The following is a 20,949-nucleotide window of genomic DNA, read 5'->3' on the forward strand; positions in this document are numbered from 1 at the left end:
TTTCAAAATAAGTAAAATCTCACGGGAAAATTTGTAAAAATATGGGATTTCTGTACATCACATTAAGCTACTTAATTTTAAACAATTTCATAGCAGTTTATGGATTTAATATATTGCAAGGTTTCCTCCTGAGTAACCCTGAAATATTACGAACAATTATATAAAATACATTCTGGGCTCCTACACGTGATGAGACATGTTTCAAACTGGCTGACATCATTTCTTCTTGGATGTAACATAAACCATGAGAATGCTGCTGCCTGCTCCTCTTTATGTTTATATTAGGTTTTAAATTCAGAATCAGAATAATATTTATTGACCAAGTATGTTCAACAAAAGGAATTTGACTTAGTAAACTATTGAGGTTAATTTGTGTCTTTATCACGAAAGCTTTTTTTGGCCCTGAATTTATCAATCAATCAATCTATCAATCAATCAATCAAAGTTTACTTATATAGCCCTTAATCACAAATGTCTCAAAGGGCTGCATAAGCTACATCAGGGCAAGAAAAAACTCAACCCAATGGGAACAACGAGAAACCCTGGAAGGGACCGCAGATGTGGGGATCCCCCCCTGGGTGACCGGTGCAATGGATGCCGAGTGGATACGGTTAATAATGTGAGAGTCCAGTCCATAGTGGGGCCAGCAGGGGATCGTCTTGCATGTAGACACGCCGGGTTGCAGAGACGCCACCGACTGATGCATAAGGAGACACGTCAGCAGTGCAGAGACTGATGCAAAGAGGAGTGGTCCATCCTGGGTCCCAACTTTGAACAGCTACCGCATCATCTGTGGAGGCTGATCCGTGGTCACTTGATAACCTCTCCACACAGGAGAGGGGGCCAGAGCAGAAAAGAGAGACAGCAAATCGACTGGTCTTAAAAGGGGGTGTATTTAAAGGCTAGAGTTTACAAATGAGTTTTAAGATGGGATTTAAATGCTTCTACTGAGGTAGCATCTCTAACTGTTACCGGTAAGGCATTCCAGAGTACTTGAGCCCGAACAGAAAACACTCTGAAGCCTGCAGACTTTTTTGGGACTAATGGAATCACAATAAGCCGAAGTTCTTTGAACGCAGATATGTATCAGCAAGATAGGATGGCGCTAGACCGTACCTAAGTAATAAAACCTTAAAGTCGCATCTAAAATGCACAGGAAGCCAGTGCAGGTGAGCCAGTATAGGCGTAATATGATCAAACTTCCTTGTTCTTGTCAAAAGTCTAGCAGCCGCATTTTGTACCAACTGTAATCTGTTAAAACGTTACAGAAATCGAGATGAGACGTGACGAACGCATGAATAATGATCTCAGCGTCGGTGGTGGAATTTTAGCGAATTTATGTAACTTTGTTTGTACCCAGGGCAGCACGGTGACAGAGGGGTTAGTGCGTCTGCCTCACAATACGAGGGTCCTGAGTAGTCGTGAGCTCAGGATCTTTCTGTGTGGAGTTTGCATGTTCTCCCCGTGACTGCGTGCGTTCCCTCCGGGTACTTCGGCTTCCTCCCACCTCCAAAGACATGCACCTGGGGATAGGTTGATTGGCAACACTAAATTGGCCCTAGTGTGTGAATGTGAGTGTGAACGTTGTCTGTCTATCTGTGTTGGCCCTGCGATGAGGTGGCGACTTGTCCAGGGTGTACCCCGCCTTCCGCCCGATTGTAGCTGAGATAGGCTCCAGCGCCCCCTGCGACCCCGAAGGGAATAAGCGGTAGAAAATGGATGGATGGATGGGATGTTTGTACCCAATTTATTCATATCAAATTATGCTGACAATTTAATTGACAAAAATTCAGTGTAAAAAATCAGTACTGAAAAATTCAATGTCGCTGCTTCAAAAATTAGATTCAATAGATAAATAAATAAAGCAATTGATCCTGTGTCAGAACCTTGCAAAACAGCATAAAAAACAGTTAACTGGCCAACCTGGGCTTAATACAACGTAATAAACACTTCAGGCCCACTGAATGTTTTCAACTATAGAAACGATTACAATGGCTGGGATAGGCTCCAGCCACCCTCGTGACACCGAGAGGGATGGATGGGTAAAAATCTTTCCTTTTTTTTTCTAACGAGTTAGTACAAGTCATGATATGCAGTTGACTGACTGTGAAACAAAATCTGACCAGCAGAGGTTGCTGGATAATGACGCTCTATGTAATATCACTGTGATATTATCTCGAATAAGTGGATGTTTTTTATCCTTTTGCAAGAAACATATTGTATATTTGTTGCTCTTGCTCGATTATAAAAGATGTCGATCAGGGTTGGTAGGGTGGCCGTGCCAGCAACTTGAGGGTTGCAGGTTCGATCCCCGCTTCCGCCATCCTAGTCACTACCGTTGTGTCCTTGGGCAAGACACTTTACCCACCTGCTCCCAGTGCCACCCACACTGGTTTAAATGTAACTTAGATATTGGGTTTCACAATGTAAAGCGCTTTGAGTCACTAGAGAAAAGCGCTATATAAATATAATTCACTTCACTTCACTTCACTGGTCTGGGAAGTAGAGGAACAACACTCATATGTTCTCAATAGTCAATTGTTCATAGTTAATATTGTAAATCCCACATTCTATATTTTATGCACATTCTGACTAATACAATTCACTAAAAGAAAATAATGTTCATTCCATTTTTTGAGATGGTCTTTTTAGTTTTCTTTTACTGAAAAGACAGTCAGAATGTACACGAAAATACATAATGTGGGATTTATAATACTAACTATGAACAATAAAACCCTAAATGTTGGGAATATATGAACGTTGCGCCTCTACTGCAGACCACCTCTTTGATCGACATCTTTATAAGCAACAAAGATGCAAAAAAACACGGCAAAAGGTAAAAAACATCCACATATTCAATATAATATCACTGTTCTGCTGAATTTCAAAGAACAGTGATATTGCATCATGTATCATTACCATCTTCTGGTCACATTGTGTATCACAGTCATTTCAACTGCATGACTTGTACTAACTCGTATGTCACGTGCAGATTTTAACCATTTCAATAGTTTGAAAACGTCATCGGGCCGCATTGAAGTGTTTATTATGTTGTATTATGCCCAGGTAGCCCAGTTAACTGCTGTTTTATGCTGTTTTGCAAGAGCCGTGTCATGTGACTTCAAACTTGACATCCGGTTCTGAGGTTTAGCCTTATTTTACCGGGACTGAGTCTTGCTTTTTGAAGCAGCCAATTTTTCGACACTGAATTGTTATACATTTATTTTTTTACACAAATTAGAAAACACTGAATTTTAAAACAAACAAAAAAATAGAACAATTGTCAGCATAATTTGATGTAAAAAAAAAAAAAATCAGTTACATAAATTGTGTGGTAAAAAATCGTAAAAAAGACACAAATTAACCTCCCTAGTAAACTATGCTGTATTTGTGTGCGACTGTGAGTGTGAATGTTGTCTGTCTATCTGTGTTGGCCCTGCGATGAGGTGGCGACTTGTCCAGGGTGTACCCCACCTACCACCCGAATGCAGCTGAGATAGGCTCCAGCACCCCCCGCGACCTCAAAAAGGGACAAGCGGTAGAAAATGGATGGATGGAAGACAAATACCAATTTTTAAAATCAATCAATCAATCAATCAATCAATGTTTATTTATATAGCCCTAAATCACAAGTGTCTCAAAGGGCTGCACAAGCCACAACGACATCCTCGGTACAGAGCCCACATAAGAGCAAGGAAAAACTCACCCCAGTGGGACGTCGATGTGAATGACTATGAGAAACCTTGGAGAGGACCGCATATGTGGGTAACCCCCCCCTCTAGGGGAGACCAAAAGCAATGGATGTCGAGTGGGTCTGACATAATATTGTGAAAGTCCAGTTAATAGTGGATCCAACATATCAGTGAAAGTCCAGCCCATAGTGGATCCAACATAATAGTGAGAGTCCAGTCCATAGTGGGGCCAGCAGGAAACCATCCCGAGCGGAGACGGGTCAGCAGCGCAGAGATGTCCCCAACCGATGCACAGGCTAGTGGTCCACCCCGGTTCCCGACTCTGGACAGCCAGCACTTCATCCATGGCCACCGGACCTGTGTAACTCCCCCCTCCACAGGGAGAGGGGGGCAGAGGAGAAAAGAAAACAAACGTCAGATCAACTGGTCTAAAAATGAGGTTTATTTAAAGGCTAGAGTATACAAATGAGTTTTAAGATGGGACTTAAATGCTTCTACTGAGGTAGCATCTCTAACTGTTACCGGGAGGGCATTCCATAGTACTGGAGCCCGAATAGAAAACGCTCTATAGCCCGCAGACTCTTTTTGGGCTCTGGGAATCCCTAATAAGCCGAAGTTCTTTGAACGAAGATTTCTTTCCGGGACATATGGTACAATACAATCGGCAAGATAGGCTGGAGCTAGACCGTGTAGTATTTTATACATAAGTAGTAAAACCTTAAAGTCACATCTTAAGTGCACAGGAAGCCAGTGCAGGTGAGCCAGTATAGGCGTAATATGATCAAACTTTCTTGTTCTTGTCAAAAGTTTAGCAGCCGCATATTGTACCAACTGTAATATTTTAATGCTAGACATAGGGAGACCCGAAAATAATACGTTACAGTAATCGAGACGAGACGTAACGAACGCATGAATAATGATCTCAGCGTCGTTAGTGGACAAAATGGAACAAATTTTAGCGATGTTACGGAGATGAAAGAAGGCCGTTTTAGTAACACTCTTAATGTGTGACTCAAACGAGAGAGTTGGGTCGAAGATAATACCCAGATTCTTTACCGAGTCGCCTTGTGTAATTGTTTGGTTGTCAAATGTTAAGGTGGTATTATTAAATAATTGTCGGTGTCTAGCAGGACCGATAATCAGCATTTCCGTTTTCTTAGCGTTGAGTTGCAAAAAGTTAGCGGACATCCATTGTTTAATTTCATTAAGACACGATCTTAATCGAGCTGACTACAATCCGGCGTGTTGGTCAGCTTTATGGGCATGTAGAGTTGGGTGTCATCAGCATAACAGTGAAAGCTAACACCGTATTTGCGTATGATATCGCCTAGCGGCAGCATGTAACTACTAAAGAGTGCAGGGCCAAGAACCGAACCCTGGGGAACTCCGCACGTTACCTTAACATAGTCCGAGGTCACATTATTATGGGAGACACACTGCATCCTGTCAGTAAGATAAGAGTTAAACCAAGACAAGGCTAAGTCTGACATACCAACACGTGTTTTGATACGCCCTAATAAAATATTATGATCGACGGTATCGAAAGCGGCGCCAAGATCAAGAAGCAGCAACATAGATGACGCATCAGAAAAAAAGCCTCTCGCGAGATATGTCAAAATGCAAAATATCAGCGCCAAATATCTGCAGAGCCGAAAATTGGTCGATCTCTACAGAAAAAAAAATACTGTACACCTAGCTGTCACGAGCTGACTTGGGTGTTGTTGGTCTGGACACCAGGATGAAGAGACAGCAGGCAAAATGCTGATTTAAAAAAACAAAAAACATTTTATTCGAGGAAAGCATAACAAAAATATCACAGCAGGAAATTGCACAACCCACCTGACTTTGTTTTTTCATGCACTGGAATTAGAGTTGGGAATCTCTGGGCACCTCACGATTTGATCTGATTACGATTCTTGGGTTGATAATTTGATTCAGAATCGATTCTCGATTCAACACGATTGTCGATTGAAACCACTGAATACATACATGATGCGAGTGCATCATGTATGTATTCATGTATTTTGTATAGTAATTATAATAAAACCTTTTAAAAATAGGTTACAGATTACACAACCTCCCTTTGACGTATGAGATGGCCTAAAAAATATTTTTACAAAAATTATGACTTAATTTAGATTAGGGATAATAAGAATTGCAATTTGAATGTAAATCGATTTGTTTGAGCACCCCTACCGAATAGGCACACACAACAGGTATTTGGTAATTATTCATATATGTATCACCAAGTAGGAATAATAAATGAAATTGTCCATATTTTTGAAATGCGGTTAAAAAGTATGGCTATAACAACACTCAGTTTAAAGAAAAGAAATACATGTTTTGAACACAACACGATACATTCCCACTGTATATGTTTTAATGTTTTGTTTTTGTGCAGTAATAATAATTATTGGAAATTATGTCGAATTCCTTGAATTGTGCCTTGAAGCATTTGAGGGAAAATGGAGTTCACTACTTGACTGCCACAGAAGAGGTGCTGTTGACACTAGGGTGGAAACAGGAGTTCACAACATTCAGACAGAGTTATTCCCATGATAATAAGTTTTTAAAAAACACAGTGTTTAATTTTGGCCATTGTCCAAGGAAATTATTGTCTTGTTATTGGATAAGTATTCCCATTTGGCCCCAATGTTTATGATATTAGAAACCTGAATAAAATCGTCTGTCAACCATTTTGCTGGTAACACTTTTAGTGTCCACAAATGTGTTTCCAACTCAGTGCTAATGTTGTTTAATTTGTATTTGATGTTTTACTGTTCCCAAATAGCCAACCTAAAAAATGTTACTGCTGCTTTGCGAAAGTCTCATTTCTGGCACTCTCGTGCTGCAAATCTAGAGCTGCCTGTGTATTTAACTGTGACGGAGACAAACTGCAATAATTCCCAATCTGGCATGATTCACTACATGAACCAAACACTCGCACACGCTTCTGTATCGTGATGCAAACAGAGCTGATTTATAATGTCCTATAAAGCTTTGTTGAATATGTTTTTGAAGGAGTGATATAAGCAGCAATAACTTAAGTAAAAACATACTTTTTAATTAAAACAAATACTTTTGATTGCCTATTAATTAGACTAGACTAAACTGCAGCACTTATATTATTATAATCATATTAACAGGACAATAATACCACATTAACACGAATACACCTCTTTTTTCTGAAATATTTTCATTAAGATGAAATAAAACTAACTTGTAGAAGCCACTAATATTGTTTGATGACTTTATTTGTTGTTTTCCGTTCTGGTTACTGCTCTGTTCTCGGTACTGCTATGTTTGACGTGCACATGCTGAAATTGTGACATAGTTGACAACTGGTCCTGTTATCAGTATACATGTCCCTTGTTCTGATCCTTGTGTCTCGTCCAATCAGCTCTTGAAACATGACACATTACTCAAATTACCTTAAAGTTAATGTCATAACTCTTTATCCTCCGCTTTTTTCAAACACGTCCCTGTCTACTGTTGACTGTTCAATTCCTGGTACCTTGGAAATTGATACCCGAACTCAACGGTACCAATTTTTGGTACTTTTGTGTGTGTTGTTAATTAGTGGTAATTTTGATCATACAATGTATTTTTCATCTAGTATTTGAAATTAGCTTATTGCGATAACTATCCTGTCCAGTTGTTGTGTCTTATTTTGTTATTACATTCTGAGCCTCATTTGCAAGTATTATACAGTAGACTTTACATGCAGTTGCAATTACAGGACGCTAGTTGGTAGTACCGTACAGGCCTTAGGCAGAGCTTTGGGCTATGGTGTGTTTTCTAGCTAGGATGTAGCATTTGCCATTTAGCTGAATCTAGTCTTATATTGAAGGCAGCACGGTGGAACAGGGGTTAGTGCATGTGCCTCACAATACGAAGGTCCTGAGTAGTCCTGGGTTCAATCCCTGGCTCGGGATCTTTCTGTGTGGAGTTTGCATGTCCTCCCCGTGACTGTGGGGGTTCCCTCCGGGTACTCCGGCTTCCTCCCACCGCCAAAAACATGCACCTGGGGATAGGTTGATTGGCAACACTAAATTGGCCTTTGTGTGTGAATGAGAGTGTGAATGTTGTCTGTCTATCTGTGCTGGCCATGTGATGAGGTGGCGACTTGTCCAGGGTGTACACCGCCTTCCGCCCGAATGCAGCTGAGAGAGGCTCCAGCACCCCCCGCGACCCCAAAAAAGGGACAAGCGGTAGAAAATGGATGGATGATAGTCTTATATTGCGGCCAGTGTGTAATAGTGTGCTTATTACACATTAGCTGTTGGGATAGGCTCCACCACCACCACTACCACCCCGAGAGGGACACTTGGTAGAAATTGGATGGATGGATGGATGTTTGAATGTGAGGGGCTCTTAGTTGTAATTTTCATTACCAAATTTGGAGGGGTTCAAATGGCCATGTAAAATCGCTAATGCTAATCTGTAGCATGTATAGGGCAAATTCAATCTAAATGAACATTAACAAAGCACATTTTGATAACATTATCTCGTGGCCGTTTGGCTGAGTTGGCTCTGACTGCCTGTTCCTCGCCAAGTGTTCGAGCAGGTGTTCAGTCTGCAACCAGACATGATGTCACAAGCAATACAAAATATGGCACTGTTTGATTTTAAGTGACTCAATACGACATAATTTTTCTGTAAAAGTATGAAATTTGGAACCCATCCCTTTTATCCACATCACTGGTGTGTGACCAGAAAAAAAGCTCTGACTCTCTTGGGGAGAAGTTGTGGTGTGACCTTTGAGTTTGCACATACAAACCTTAAGACCCAAAATATCTTTTTACAGGATACTTTTTCTTCGGTTTAAAAATAATACAATCTTATATTGTGGTCAATAGAGTAAGTGTCAAATGGAACCATTTGTTATATCCAAATAGTTAATAGAGCTTTAAAAACAGACTTTGGGGATTCATTTGTAATCTATAATTATATACATGTTTTGATATATTTTAGGCCTATATAGATGAACATGATTAATCAGATTAGTTCATCATCATTATTAATCGGATTTGTTTATTGATTGATTGATTGATAAGTTTATTGACATCTTAAAGAATTGAATCCATGTAATGCTTTAAAAAGGCAAATGGATGGCACAAAAATCCAAAAAGCTTGTTCCATTGTGGTCCATTAAATATTCATCACATTTGATACATTCAATAATAAAATATATATAACCTGTAACATGTATATAAAAAATTATGTTAAAAACATTTATAAATGATGTACATATACACAGTATACATGTCAGGTGATTTGAAAAACAATATATAAAAAAAATGGGGGCAGGGGTGGGGGGGAGGGATATATACACTATGTACATGACACTATGTACATGACTATGCACATGTTGACTCCAAGAGTGTGCAAAACAGATAGAGAAAATATATACACTATAACCACATTAAACCTTTTTGATGTTTTGAAGAGTTGCTGGGGATCAATTTTGATTCAGATCAGGTAGAGGTTGAGCTGAGCCATGATTTTATGGCAGTTTTAAAATTTAGTGGGGAAGTTCGAATTTTAAGGTCTGTTGGTAGTGCTTTTTACTACCAACAGACATACCAAGGCAAAATAGTAGAATGCATTTCCAATGAGAGTCTTGAATTTGGGGGGGGGGCGAGGTCTGAGGAACTCCCTGTCGTGTAGTACCTGTGAGCATCACTTACTCTGGTGAAATAGTTCAACAGGTACTTGGGGACAGTTTATCCGAGTATTTTGAAAACCAGGCACATTGCAATTTGGTGTACTCTTTCCTCAACTCTAAGCCATCCTAATTTGGTAAAGTGGGCTTGAGTTAGGTGAGTCCTGTATGGGAGGTTGAGCAGGAGTCTCACCAGCTTGTTTTGGGAAGTTTGCAGTTTCGCTTTTAGTGGCTTGGGGATACTGGTGAACTATGAGGTGCAGGCATAGTCAAAATGACACTGTATGAGGGCATCGGCAAGGGTCTTAAGTGTATCTCTGTTGATAAACGCAAAAATCCTGCCCAAAAATCTAGTTTTATCATTGATCTTGGTGATTGCTTTTAATGCCATTTTTCACCCGAGAGAGTGTTGTCCAATATACAACCTAGGTAAATTACCTTGTCTTTGTTGGTGATTATGGTATCACCTGCTTTAATCGTAAAGCCCGGGGATTTACCTAGGTTGTGCTTGGACCCAAATAGAATGGACTCTGTTTTACCCAGGTGTGGTGACAGTTTGTTTATCGGAAAGCCAGAGACAGAGATTACTTAGTTCGGTGCAGAGTGCACTTTCAACCTTCAATTTGTCCCTGTCCGAGGCCAGGATCGCAGAATTGAACAAATTGCTGTTACATGCTGATTTCATGTCGTTAAATCAAGAATAACAATGGTCCCAGAATGCTCCCCTGTGGGACACCACAGTTCACCTTGAGGGGAGAGGACAGTGATCCGTTCACCTCGACCACCTGTTCTCTATCCTCAAAGTAAGATTTCATCCAGTTTGTGGCTGCGCTGTCAAAACCGATTGCCCTCAACTTGTTTAACAGTATTGAGTGGTTAACTGTGTCGAATGCCTTTTGAAGGTCCAGCATAACCATTCCACAGTACTTGCCCATGTCTATCTCTCGCCTGATGTAGTCAGATAGGTACAGTAGGCATGTATCAGTGAAATGTGATTTTCTGAATCCTGATTGAAATTCGAATAGGACCTCACGATTTGATAGATAATTATTTTTTGCTCATATATTAACCTCTCTGTAACCTTTGAGATGGAGCAAAGGATGGAAAAGGGCGGTAGTAGCTGGGGTCTAATTTCTTTCCTTTTTTATACAGAGGTGATATTCTCGTGAGCTTGAATTCATGTGGGACATGACACTGATTGATAGACAAGTTGGTGATATGAGCAATCATTGGGGCAATCGTGACAGCTGCGTCTCTGAGAAATCTGGTGGGAATATTATCATGTCCTGTGGCTTTCTTTGGCTGCAGCGAGCTGAGTTTCTTTAACACATCATCAGTTTTAACTTTGACAAACTTGAAGTCATCCTTGCGTACCCCTTTGTTTTTGTAAAAGTCTTGGATGTGCTGTTCACAGTAGAGTCCTGAATGTGAGGGCAATTTGTGGAAGCGATGGTTGAGTAAAATCTGTTAAAGCAATTTGCCCTATTCAGTTTGTCTGTGATGAGTGAGCCGTTTTATTTTAAAATTGAGGATGGTCGTTATTGTTTTGAAACTGCTGTGGCCCAATTGTTTCAGCGTCTTCCAGAGTTTTTGCGGGTTATTTTTATTTTCCGCAATTTTTCCGTTGAAGTAACTGGATTTGGCCTTCCTGATCATATTAGTTACTTTGTTTCTTAGCTTTTTGTATTCTTTAAGGAGCGGTTCAGTCCTGTTTTTAGTGAACTTAGCGTTTTTGTCATTTCTAAGTTCCATGGCTTCTATTGTGTCTGCATTGATCCAGGGTTCTGTTCTGGATTTTACCCTGGAACCTTTCATGGGTGCTAGCTGGTCAGATGCATGCAGGAAGTTGGATTTGAAGCATGCCCATGCTTTTTCAACCGATGAGCAATTTAGTACATAATAGTAGTATATCATTTAGTACATTATAAATACGCAATTAACAATAATGCAAAATGAAAGTGAAAAATATTATAGATTAAAATTAGGGATGTCCGATAATGGCTTTTTTGACTATATCCGATATTCCGATATTGTCCAACTCTTATTTACCGATTCCGATATCAACCGATACCGATATATACAGTCGTGGAATTAACACATTATTATTACATTATTTTCTGTCTTGCCTCTTGGTGAGGGTGGTCGCATTTTTCCCTGCTCCTCCTCCTTCCCGCTTGCTTTCTTGTGTCCTTGTCTTTGTCCGAACTTTTTGAAGCCTCTTTTCTTGAGCTGTCCTCAAATCTAAACATCAAAATGAATTTGATCAACTGGACTCTCGACGCAATTGACACAGTCTTTTCGACAAGGAAAAGAGGTTCGGGGGAGCCTGGCTGCCCTGATGGAACCGTTGCTGCGGGGTACGTGAGAGACTCCTGGAATACTTGGAGAATCATGTGCCTCTCAGTCCTTTCCATCGAGGACGTGGAAGACATCTACCTATTTGGAGCTGTGATCGCAGGGAATTTGCTGATTGGGCTGGGCATTGCTCTGGTGTATCGTCAAATTCGGAAGACGATGGCAGCCACTCAAGGGGCCAACAGGCTGTTCAACGCAATGGAAGGATTGGGTCGTGCTGTGGGATCACAGACTGGAGCGATTGCTGATTTGAATCGCAAGGTAGATTCCATCTTGATGAAGTTAGAGAAAGAATAAATTGGAATTGTCAGAGCCAGCATACAGAGCAGGAATGTCATTGTTTTGACTGCTCGAAGAAAAAACAACATCTTAATCTACGATTTGACTCCCTCGAATGGCCTTGAGGAACAGGCTGTTTGAAAACACTCCCCTGAGGACTCCTCAAAGATGGACGCTTTTGACCTTTCCCTTTTTTTTCAAAAGCACCTGGGTCGGACTCTTGAACTCTTGAACTCTTGGGGCCGGCCTCGGCCCATAAAGACAATTCCAACATCTCACCCAAGTTAATTGGGCATACATGCACGCACACACCCCTCCCCAAATCAACGCCTTCACCACTGCTTAATTCCTCCGGGGTTGTGGGGGCTGAGTAGCGCTCAACAGCAGCTGCCGGCCTCCAAAGTCCTGTTGGATGACTCTGTTGCGAGTTGTTGTGATTACATGTACCATGTTTATGTGTGCCATGCTATGTGAGGTTTTTTCCTCGGACTCAGTCTGGACCATTCCTGAGGGTCCAGCCTCAGACTGATATTTTTTTTACTCTCCCCCCCTTCCCCAATGTCACCTTTTTCCCACCTTTTTAAGGAGCGCCCTAAGTGGCTGATCCGTTGGCGGTCCCGTCTTGTCTCCCTGTAACGTATGTCTGCTCTTAGCGGGATTGTGCCGAAAATGTAATTTCAGTTCTTATGTGTCTTGTACATGTTAAGAATGGACAAATAAAGCTCTGAATCTGAAGCTCTGAATTATTATGCCTAATTTTGTTGTGATGCCCCGCTGGATGCTTTAAACAATGTAACTTTATGATGAATTGATTAACGTGGACCCTGACTTAAACAAGTTGAAAAACGTATTCGGGTGTTACCATTTAGTGGTCAATTGTACGGAATATGTACTGTACTGTGCAATATACTAATACAAGTTTCAATCAATCAATCAATCAATCAAAAACAAGGTTTTCCAAAATAAGAGAACAACATCAACTCCAGTTATGGAAAAAAGTGCCAACATGGCACTGCCATATTTATTATTGAAGTCACAAAGTGCATTATTTTTTTTAACATGCCTCAAAACAGCATCTTGGAATTTGGGACATGCTCTCTCTGAGATAATCCTAATACCCACTACAACTATGGGAAATACTATACTTTGACTTTCACAAAGTGCATTATTTAAAAATTTTTTTAAACATGCCTCAAAACAACAGCTACAAAAACAATGAAGGCACACAGCTACTTGCGAACCTTGAGACCTCCAAATTCGAGAGATGGGGGGGCGGCGGGTTTGAGGTGGGGTGAGGCGGAGTTGAGGGGGGCGGGGTTTGGTGATAGCGGGGGGTGTATATTGTAGCGTCCCGGAAGAGCAAGGGGTTCTGGGTATTTGTTCTGTTGTGTTTATGTTGTGTTACGGTGCGGATGTTCTCCCGAAATGTGTTTGTCATTCTTCTTTAGTGTGGGTTCACAGTGTGGCGCATATTTGTAACAGTGTTAAAGTTGTTTATACGGGTACCCTCAGTGTGACCTGTATGGCTGTTGATCAAGTATGCTTTGCATTCACTTACAGTATGTGTGTGTAAATGCCGCAAACATTATGTGACTGGGCCGGCACGCTGTTTGTATGAAGGAAAAGTGGACATGACGACAGGTTGTAGAGGACGCCAAAGGCAGTGCTTTTAAGGCATGCCCCCAATAATGTTGTCCGGGTGGAAATCGGGAGAATGGTCGCCCTGGGAGATTTTCGGGAGGAGCAGTGAAATTCGGGAGTCTCCCGGGAAAATCGGGAGGTTGAAACCGATACCGATAATTTCCGATATTACATTTTAAAGCATTTATCGGCCGATAGTATCGGCAGGCCGATATTATCGGACATCTCTAATTAAAATGAATTGTATTTAATTGGGATGAATCAAAATGAACCCACAGCAACCCTGAGTAATCCAATTAAAATGTAATCTTTTGACAGAACTAATATAAAAGTAAACTAAATATAAATATAATTAATAAACCAATGAGACACTTTTTCACCCTTATTTACAGTATTTTGTTTTTATTTCCTTCTCAAGTATACTGTGCATGATGAACCACATTATTATTTGACATTTTTATTTTTGAAGTTAGTGATGTGTTTGTTTGTGTGAGTGTGGTTTTCTTATCCCCAAGTACATGTGGGATATTTGGTTGGACAGAGCTAGTCAGCACAAGATGAATTTATATATGACCATACAGCTGTTAAAAGTTGTAGTTGCTCTGACTTGACATCACGTCAAGCGCTCAAACCTGAGGAAAAGCAGTAAGTAAAAGCAGCTGTGTCCATTTGTGGTCTGTTGGTCGTTGTTTTATTGGCCTGTAGGACATTGTTGGAAAATAAATTAACCCACCCAAAAAACAGCAAAAATTGTAAAAATATGGAAAAAAAGAATACTAACCGCAAGCTTTGTATTTATATATTAATGATATCTTAAAGAGACCAGGGTAGACTTAAACTAAACTACACAGCTCAAAAGCCTGGTGTATACTCTCTCTTGCATAGCTTGCCTACGTCATCCCCCCTCCCTCTGCGTAGCCTCCCGCATAGCCTACGTGCACCTGTCAAAAATCCTAGGCAACGCAGAACGCAGAGCTGTGATTGGTCAGTTTTTGCCAGCGAGAGTCCCTGAACACAGGCAAGCAGACTTTGTGCCTGAAATGCACAAATTATTGTATGAAATAAAACAACAGTGATTAAACATTTGCATGAAAACTGATGTTGTGTACTTAACATCTCGGTGCGCTAAGAAAATAATTACTGAATGTGTGTTTTTCAGCTTATTGTGTTGATGTTGCCTCCAGAAGAAGTCATAAAGTCAAAATACGACATTTAACTTTTATTACAAATCTTGTGGTAGGTTCAATTCCGACACATATTCTTTATCATCCACACACATCTTTTTCTCTCCCACACATTTCTCCTTTTACGTCAATAATCTTTCAGGCACGGTATATATACAAACATATGTGAACTCTGAACATGACCATAGAGATAAACACCAGCATGCCGTTAACTTAAATAGTTATTTAACAGTTTTGTTTATATGCAATTACATGTTGGATCTCTCTTGTCCCAAGTCCCGCACTGCCAAATATTGTTGCAAATAATAACGTCCTCTGCCGCGAATCATTCAAAAGTTGCACAGTTCATCTTCACAAAGGTTTATAAGTAAAATGTCCATTAAAAGTAACCTGACTATTGTGAATGATTAGTTGCAGAAAGTTGTCCAAGTTGTGGTTGAGTGGTTGTATATAGTCACTCTTCACCGGAGGTGGGTAGTAACGCGCTACATTTACTCCGTTACATCTACTTGAGTAACTTTTGGGATAAATTGTACTTCTAAGAGTAGTTTTAATGCAACATACTTTTACTTTTACTTGAGTATATTTATAGAGAAGAAACGCTACTTTTACTCCGCTACTTTTATCTACATTCAGCTCGCTACTCGCTACTAATTTTTATTGATCTGTTAATGCACGCTTTGTTTGTTTTGGTCTGTCAGACAGACCTTCAAAGTGCCTGCGTTTCACCAAATACAGTCACTGGTGACGTTTCACTCCGTTCCACCAATCAAATGCAGTCACTGGTTATGTTTGACTCCGTTCCACCAATCAGATGCAGTCACTGGTGACGTTGGACCAATCAAACAGAGCCAGGCGGTCACATGACCTGACTTAAACAAGTTGAAAAACTTATTGGGGTGTTACCATTTAGTGGTCAATTGTACGGAATATGTACTGTACTGTGCAATCTACTAATAAAAGTTTCAATCAATCAATCAAAAGTGTGAAGGAAAAAATACACTTTTCTATTTGAACCGTACATCCCGTCAAAAGCCTGAAGACTGACCGCACAGTTCCTGTCTTCACAATAAAAGTGCCGCTCCACCGTGCCTGCGCTTACAAAATAAGAGTCTCCGAAAGCCAGCACAAACAGGCTAGCAAGCTACGGAGTTTGCCGCCAATGTATTATTTCTTGTAAAGTATATACAAACGAATATGGAAGCTGGACAAATAAGATGCCAAAAACCAACCACTTTCATGTGGTATTAGACAGAAAGGAGGAACTTTTCTTCTCCTCCATTTGAAAACGTGGACGTTATCAGCACTGCTGTCCGATTCCAATCAATGCAAGTCATCAGAATCAGGTAATACACCAACTTATATTCTTGTCTTCATGAAAGAAAGGAATCTATATGTTAAACATGCATGTATATTCATTAAAACACCTTTAACATGTAAACAAAAACGGCAAAATAAATAAATATAAATGATATACTGTATATATCAATGTATGTATATATATATATATATATATATATATATATATATATATATATATATATATATATATATATATATATATATATATATATATATATATACCTGTATATATATATATATATATATATATATATATATATATATATATATATATATATATATATATATGAATATGATATGTGTGTGTATGTTACTCATCAGTTACTCAGTACTTGAGTAGTTTTTTCACAACATACTTTTTACTTTTACTCAAGTAAATATTTGGGTGACTACTCCTTACTTTTACTTGAGTAATAAATCTCTAAAGTAACAGTACTCTTACTTAAGTACAATTTCTGGCTACTCTACCCACCTCTGCTCTTCACAGGAAGGAAATACACACTATCTAGTCCGCAGTTGCTCATTCTGGAGACACTGCCCCTTAGTGTTTTGGAAGAGGATTACAAGTATGGGGCCACCCCCCACAGAAGAACTATAAATCAAACAAGACACTATCGGGAGAGACGCAAGCTACATGACGCGAGTACATATTCAAGCCTTAAGATAAAATACAGTAAATGCACAAGATGTCAACACATCATATCGAGTTGAACTTCACACACCCTTTTAAAGCCTCAAAGGGGGAAAAGTCTAAGCATAGCAAACATGGTTGCTCGTATAGTGTTTACCCCGCAGGGTTTCTTTTAAACAGATGTGCTATCTCTCAATTGCAAGTCTGCTTGATTTGACTGTAAATGTGATTCCAGACTGTTTCAATCTCTTGGGATTGCACAGTATTTGCTCCCAGTGCAACCCACACTGGTTTAAATGTAATTTAGATATTGGGTTTTACTATGTAAAGCGCTTTGAGTCACTAGAGAAAAGCGCTATATAAATATAATTCACTTCACTTCAAATATGTGTTCAGATTTGACACAATTGCACCTTAGTGAGATCCAAAGAACCTCAAACGATCTCTGTGTGAGTCCAGCCAAGCAGTAATGCTCGGAATCTTTAAGGCCTCCACGTGTGAAGCACGAGCGTGTTGTCGTGGGAATTTAGTACGATTCCATGCAAAAAGTCATGCACGGTGTACAAACCCCGTTTCCATATGAGTTGGGAAATTGTGTTAGATGTAAATATAATCGGAATACAATGATTTGCAAATCCTTTTCAACCCATATTCAATTGAATGCACTACAAAGACAAGATATTAGACGTTCAAACTCATAAACTTTTCTTCTTTTTTTTGCAAATAATAATCAACTTAGAATTTCATGGCTGCAACACGTGCCAAAGTAGTTGGGAAAGGGCATGTTCACCACTGTGTTACATGGCCTTTCCTTTTAACAACACTCAGTAAACTGAGGAGACACATTTTTTAAGCTTCTCAGGTGGAATTCTTTCCCATTCTTGCTTGATGTACAGTTGTTCAACAGTTGTGGTATTTTAGGCTTCATAATGCGCCACACATTTTCAATGGGAGACAGGTCTGGACTACAGACAGGCCAGTCTAGTACCCGCACTCTTATACTATGAAGCCACATTGATGTAACACGTGGCTTGGCATTGTCTTGCTGAAATAAGCAGGGGCGTCCATGGTAACGTTGCTTGGATGGCAACATATGTTGCTCCAAAACCTGTATGTACCTGTCAGCATTAATGGTGCTTTCACAGATGTGTAAGTTACCCATGTCTTGGGCACTAATACACCCCCATACCATCACAGATGCTGGCTTTTCAACTTTGCGCCTATAACAGGGGTCGGCAACCCGCGGCTCCGGAGCTGCATGCGGCTCTTTGACCACTCTGATGCGGCTCAGCTGCATACTTGTCGACCCTCCCGATTTTCCCAGGAGACTTACGGATCTCAGTGCCCCTCCTAAAAATCTCCCGGGGCGAATATTCTCCGAATTTTACCCTAACAATTAAATTAAGGGCATATCCTGATGACACTGCATTTATTCACCTATATAGCCTGCACATTCAGCGTGCCAGCCCGGCCACATGTTGTATGTAGCTTTTACTTACACACATAGGACACAGCAAGGCATACTTGGTCAACAGCCACACAGCTTACACTGACGGTAGCCGTATAAAACAACTTTAACACTGTTATGTTACAAATATGCGCCACACTGTGAACCCACGCCAAAAAAGAATGACAAACACATTTCTGGAGAACCTCCGCACCATAACACAACATAAACACAACACAACAAATACCCAGAATCCCATGCAGCCCTAACTCTCCCAGTCTACATTATACACCCCCGACACCACCAACCCCCCCCCCCCCACAAGGTTTTTCTTAAACTATTCAACAATTTGCTCACGCATTTGTTGATATAAAAATGGGACCCATCACCTCCCTGCTTGGCACTCAGCATCAAGGGTTGGAATTGGGGGTTAAATCACCAAAAATGATTCCCGGGCGCGGCACCGCTGCTGCCCACTGCTCCCCTCACCTCCCAGGGGGTGATCAAGGGGATGGGCCAAATGCAGAGGACAAATTTCACCACACCTAGTGTGTGTGAAAATCATTGGTACTTTAACTTTAACTTTAACTTTAACAAAGTGGTGACCCTCGCCCCATCCTTGTTTGTTGATGACTGAGCATTTCATGGAATCTTCTTTTATACCCAATCATGGCACCCACCTGTTCCCAATTTGCCTGTTCACCTGTGGGATGTTCCAAATAAGTGTTTGATGAGCATTCCTCAACTTTATCAGTATTTATTGCCACCTTTTCCAACTTCTTTGTCACCTGTTGCTGGCATCAAATTCTAAAGTTAATGATTATTTGCAAAAAGAAAAATGTTTATCAGTTTGAACATCAAATATGTTGTCTTTGTAGCATATTCAACTGAATATGGGTTGAAAATTATTTGTAAATCATTGTATTCTGTTTATATTTACATCTAACACAATTTCCCAACTCATATGGAAACGGGGTTTGTACATGACTCAGCCTTGAAAAGGTGCACATGGATCTGTAAAATGATACAACTGATGATGCATACACTATGATTACAACCCAGGGAAGGAAAGGTTAGAGGTGAGGGAGACAGAAAACTAAATAAGCCGTTTGTGGCGTCTTTACACTAAAAGCTCTCTGTTTGTTTGTTGCAGTCAACGCATGGATGATGGGAGGACTGTCAGGTAAGTGTGCATCTTTTCAAAGCTAATATTCAGGTAGTAAGCAGCCTTGGCTAAATCTGATTTATTTTCCCCCTTTTCAGCGACTGAGAGTTTCAACATTGAACCCACGTCCTCTCGGCCGAGGAGAGCATGCAATGAGTCCCGCTTGGAGTGGGAAGTGGAGGTCTGTAGTGAAGCCTTCAAACGGGACATGGCCCACATAGACCCTCAGCATTGGTGTAACCTCACACACTTCATCAGGTATGACCCTAAAGCTTGCCTTTCTGCATCCTGGGATCACAACAACCACCAACATTGGAAATCCTCATGAAACTCAGCCGTCAAAGTCAGTGGGCTGGTCCGAAGACCCGATTGGTTAACCGACACTTCCACTTGTCTGTGGAACTTCGACTAGAGAAGCAGAGAAGTACTAGTCAATATTTGGCTCTGAAAGTGCGGAAATAACTCAGACAACTTTGATATATTTCTTTGTTTACCTGTTACATACTCTGAATCAGCAAGTCCCGCTTCCACATACTTTGCAATGTCTAAAATATCTACCACCAACTCCTAAAAAAGTATGAGTGTATCCTCTTTAGCCAACATGCTTCGAAAGACTAAAAATGTCAAGCTTCAGACTAAAGCAGTCTCTTTCATCTGATACAATACTATTATTGAGCCTTGAGTATTGGTATATTGGTATATATCTGATATGATATCAGCAGGAATTATACAAACTTTTATTTTGTAGTGTGGATTGTTAGAAAATGTTTGATTGAGTGAAATTACTCAGAGAACAATTGTAGTTGTGAAAAACACTAACCCATGTATCATTAACCGTCTGGATTATACTTATGCTGTATTTTAAGTTCAAGTGGAGTGGTAATTGGTTCTTTGGCGAAACCTAGGGGCCACATTAATTCATGAAGTTAAGTAAGTTGAACGATGTGGACACGCTTGTTACTGGATACTCTCTAATACTCTTCTGCCTTGGAGACTTTGTATGTGTAAGTAATATGCAACTATAATTATTTGATACTTGTTTATATTAACACGTACTGTGTTTTGGACTGCAATATTGTTAAATTAGGGATATTGCCTTAAGGAAATACCTTGCTTGTGTGCTATTGCGTGCTTAGTTGTTGTGTAGCTGCTAGCTTCTAGAAGTCTATGGCCTACGTACCATGTTTATCTTTTGTAAATGACTTGACTAAAATAGAAGAAAAGACTAACCTTGTGTGCTTGTTGAAGGAGACTGAGCTGTTGATATTTGCACAAGTGGGCAGCACGGTGAAACAGGGGTTAGTGTGTGTGCCTCACAATAAGTGAAGTGAAGTGAAGTGAATTACATTTATATAGCGCTTTTTCTCAAGTGACTCAAAGCGCTTTACATAGTGAAACCCAATATCTAAGTTACATTCAAACCAGTGTGGGTGGCACTGGGAGCAGGTGGGTAAAGTGTCTTGCCCAAGGACACAACGGCAGTGACTAGGATGGCGGAAGCGGGGATCGAACCTGCAACCCTCAAGTT

General features: G+C 40.3%; 1 protein-coding gene across 1 annotated transcript in view; it reads left to right on the top strand.

Annotated features, from left to right (window-relative positions):
• Positions 1-20,949, top strand: part of LOC133630130 (receptor activity-modifying protein 3-like) — a 109,695-nt gene that overhangs the window by 59,657 nt on the left and 29,089 nt on the right. Inside the window, exons 2-3 of the mRNA XM_062021471.1 lie at positions 19,410-19,439; positions 19,520-19,679. Of these exons, the coding sequence (XP_061877455.1) occupies positions 19,410-19,439; positions 19,520-19,679 (190 nt within the window). The remainder of the gene's footprint in view (positions 1-19,409; positions 19,440-19,519; positions 19,680-20,949) is intronic.

Source organism: Entelurus aequoreus, linkage group LG15, assembly GCF_033978785.1.
Source record: "Entelurus aequoreus isolate RoL-2023_Sb linkage group LG15, RoL_Eaeq_v1.1, whole genome shotgun sequence".
NCBI lineage: Eukaryota > Metazoa > Chordata > Actinopteri > Syngnathiformes > Syngnathidae > Entelurus > Entelurus aequoreus.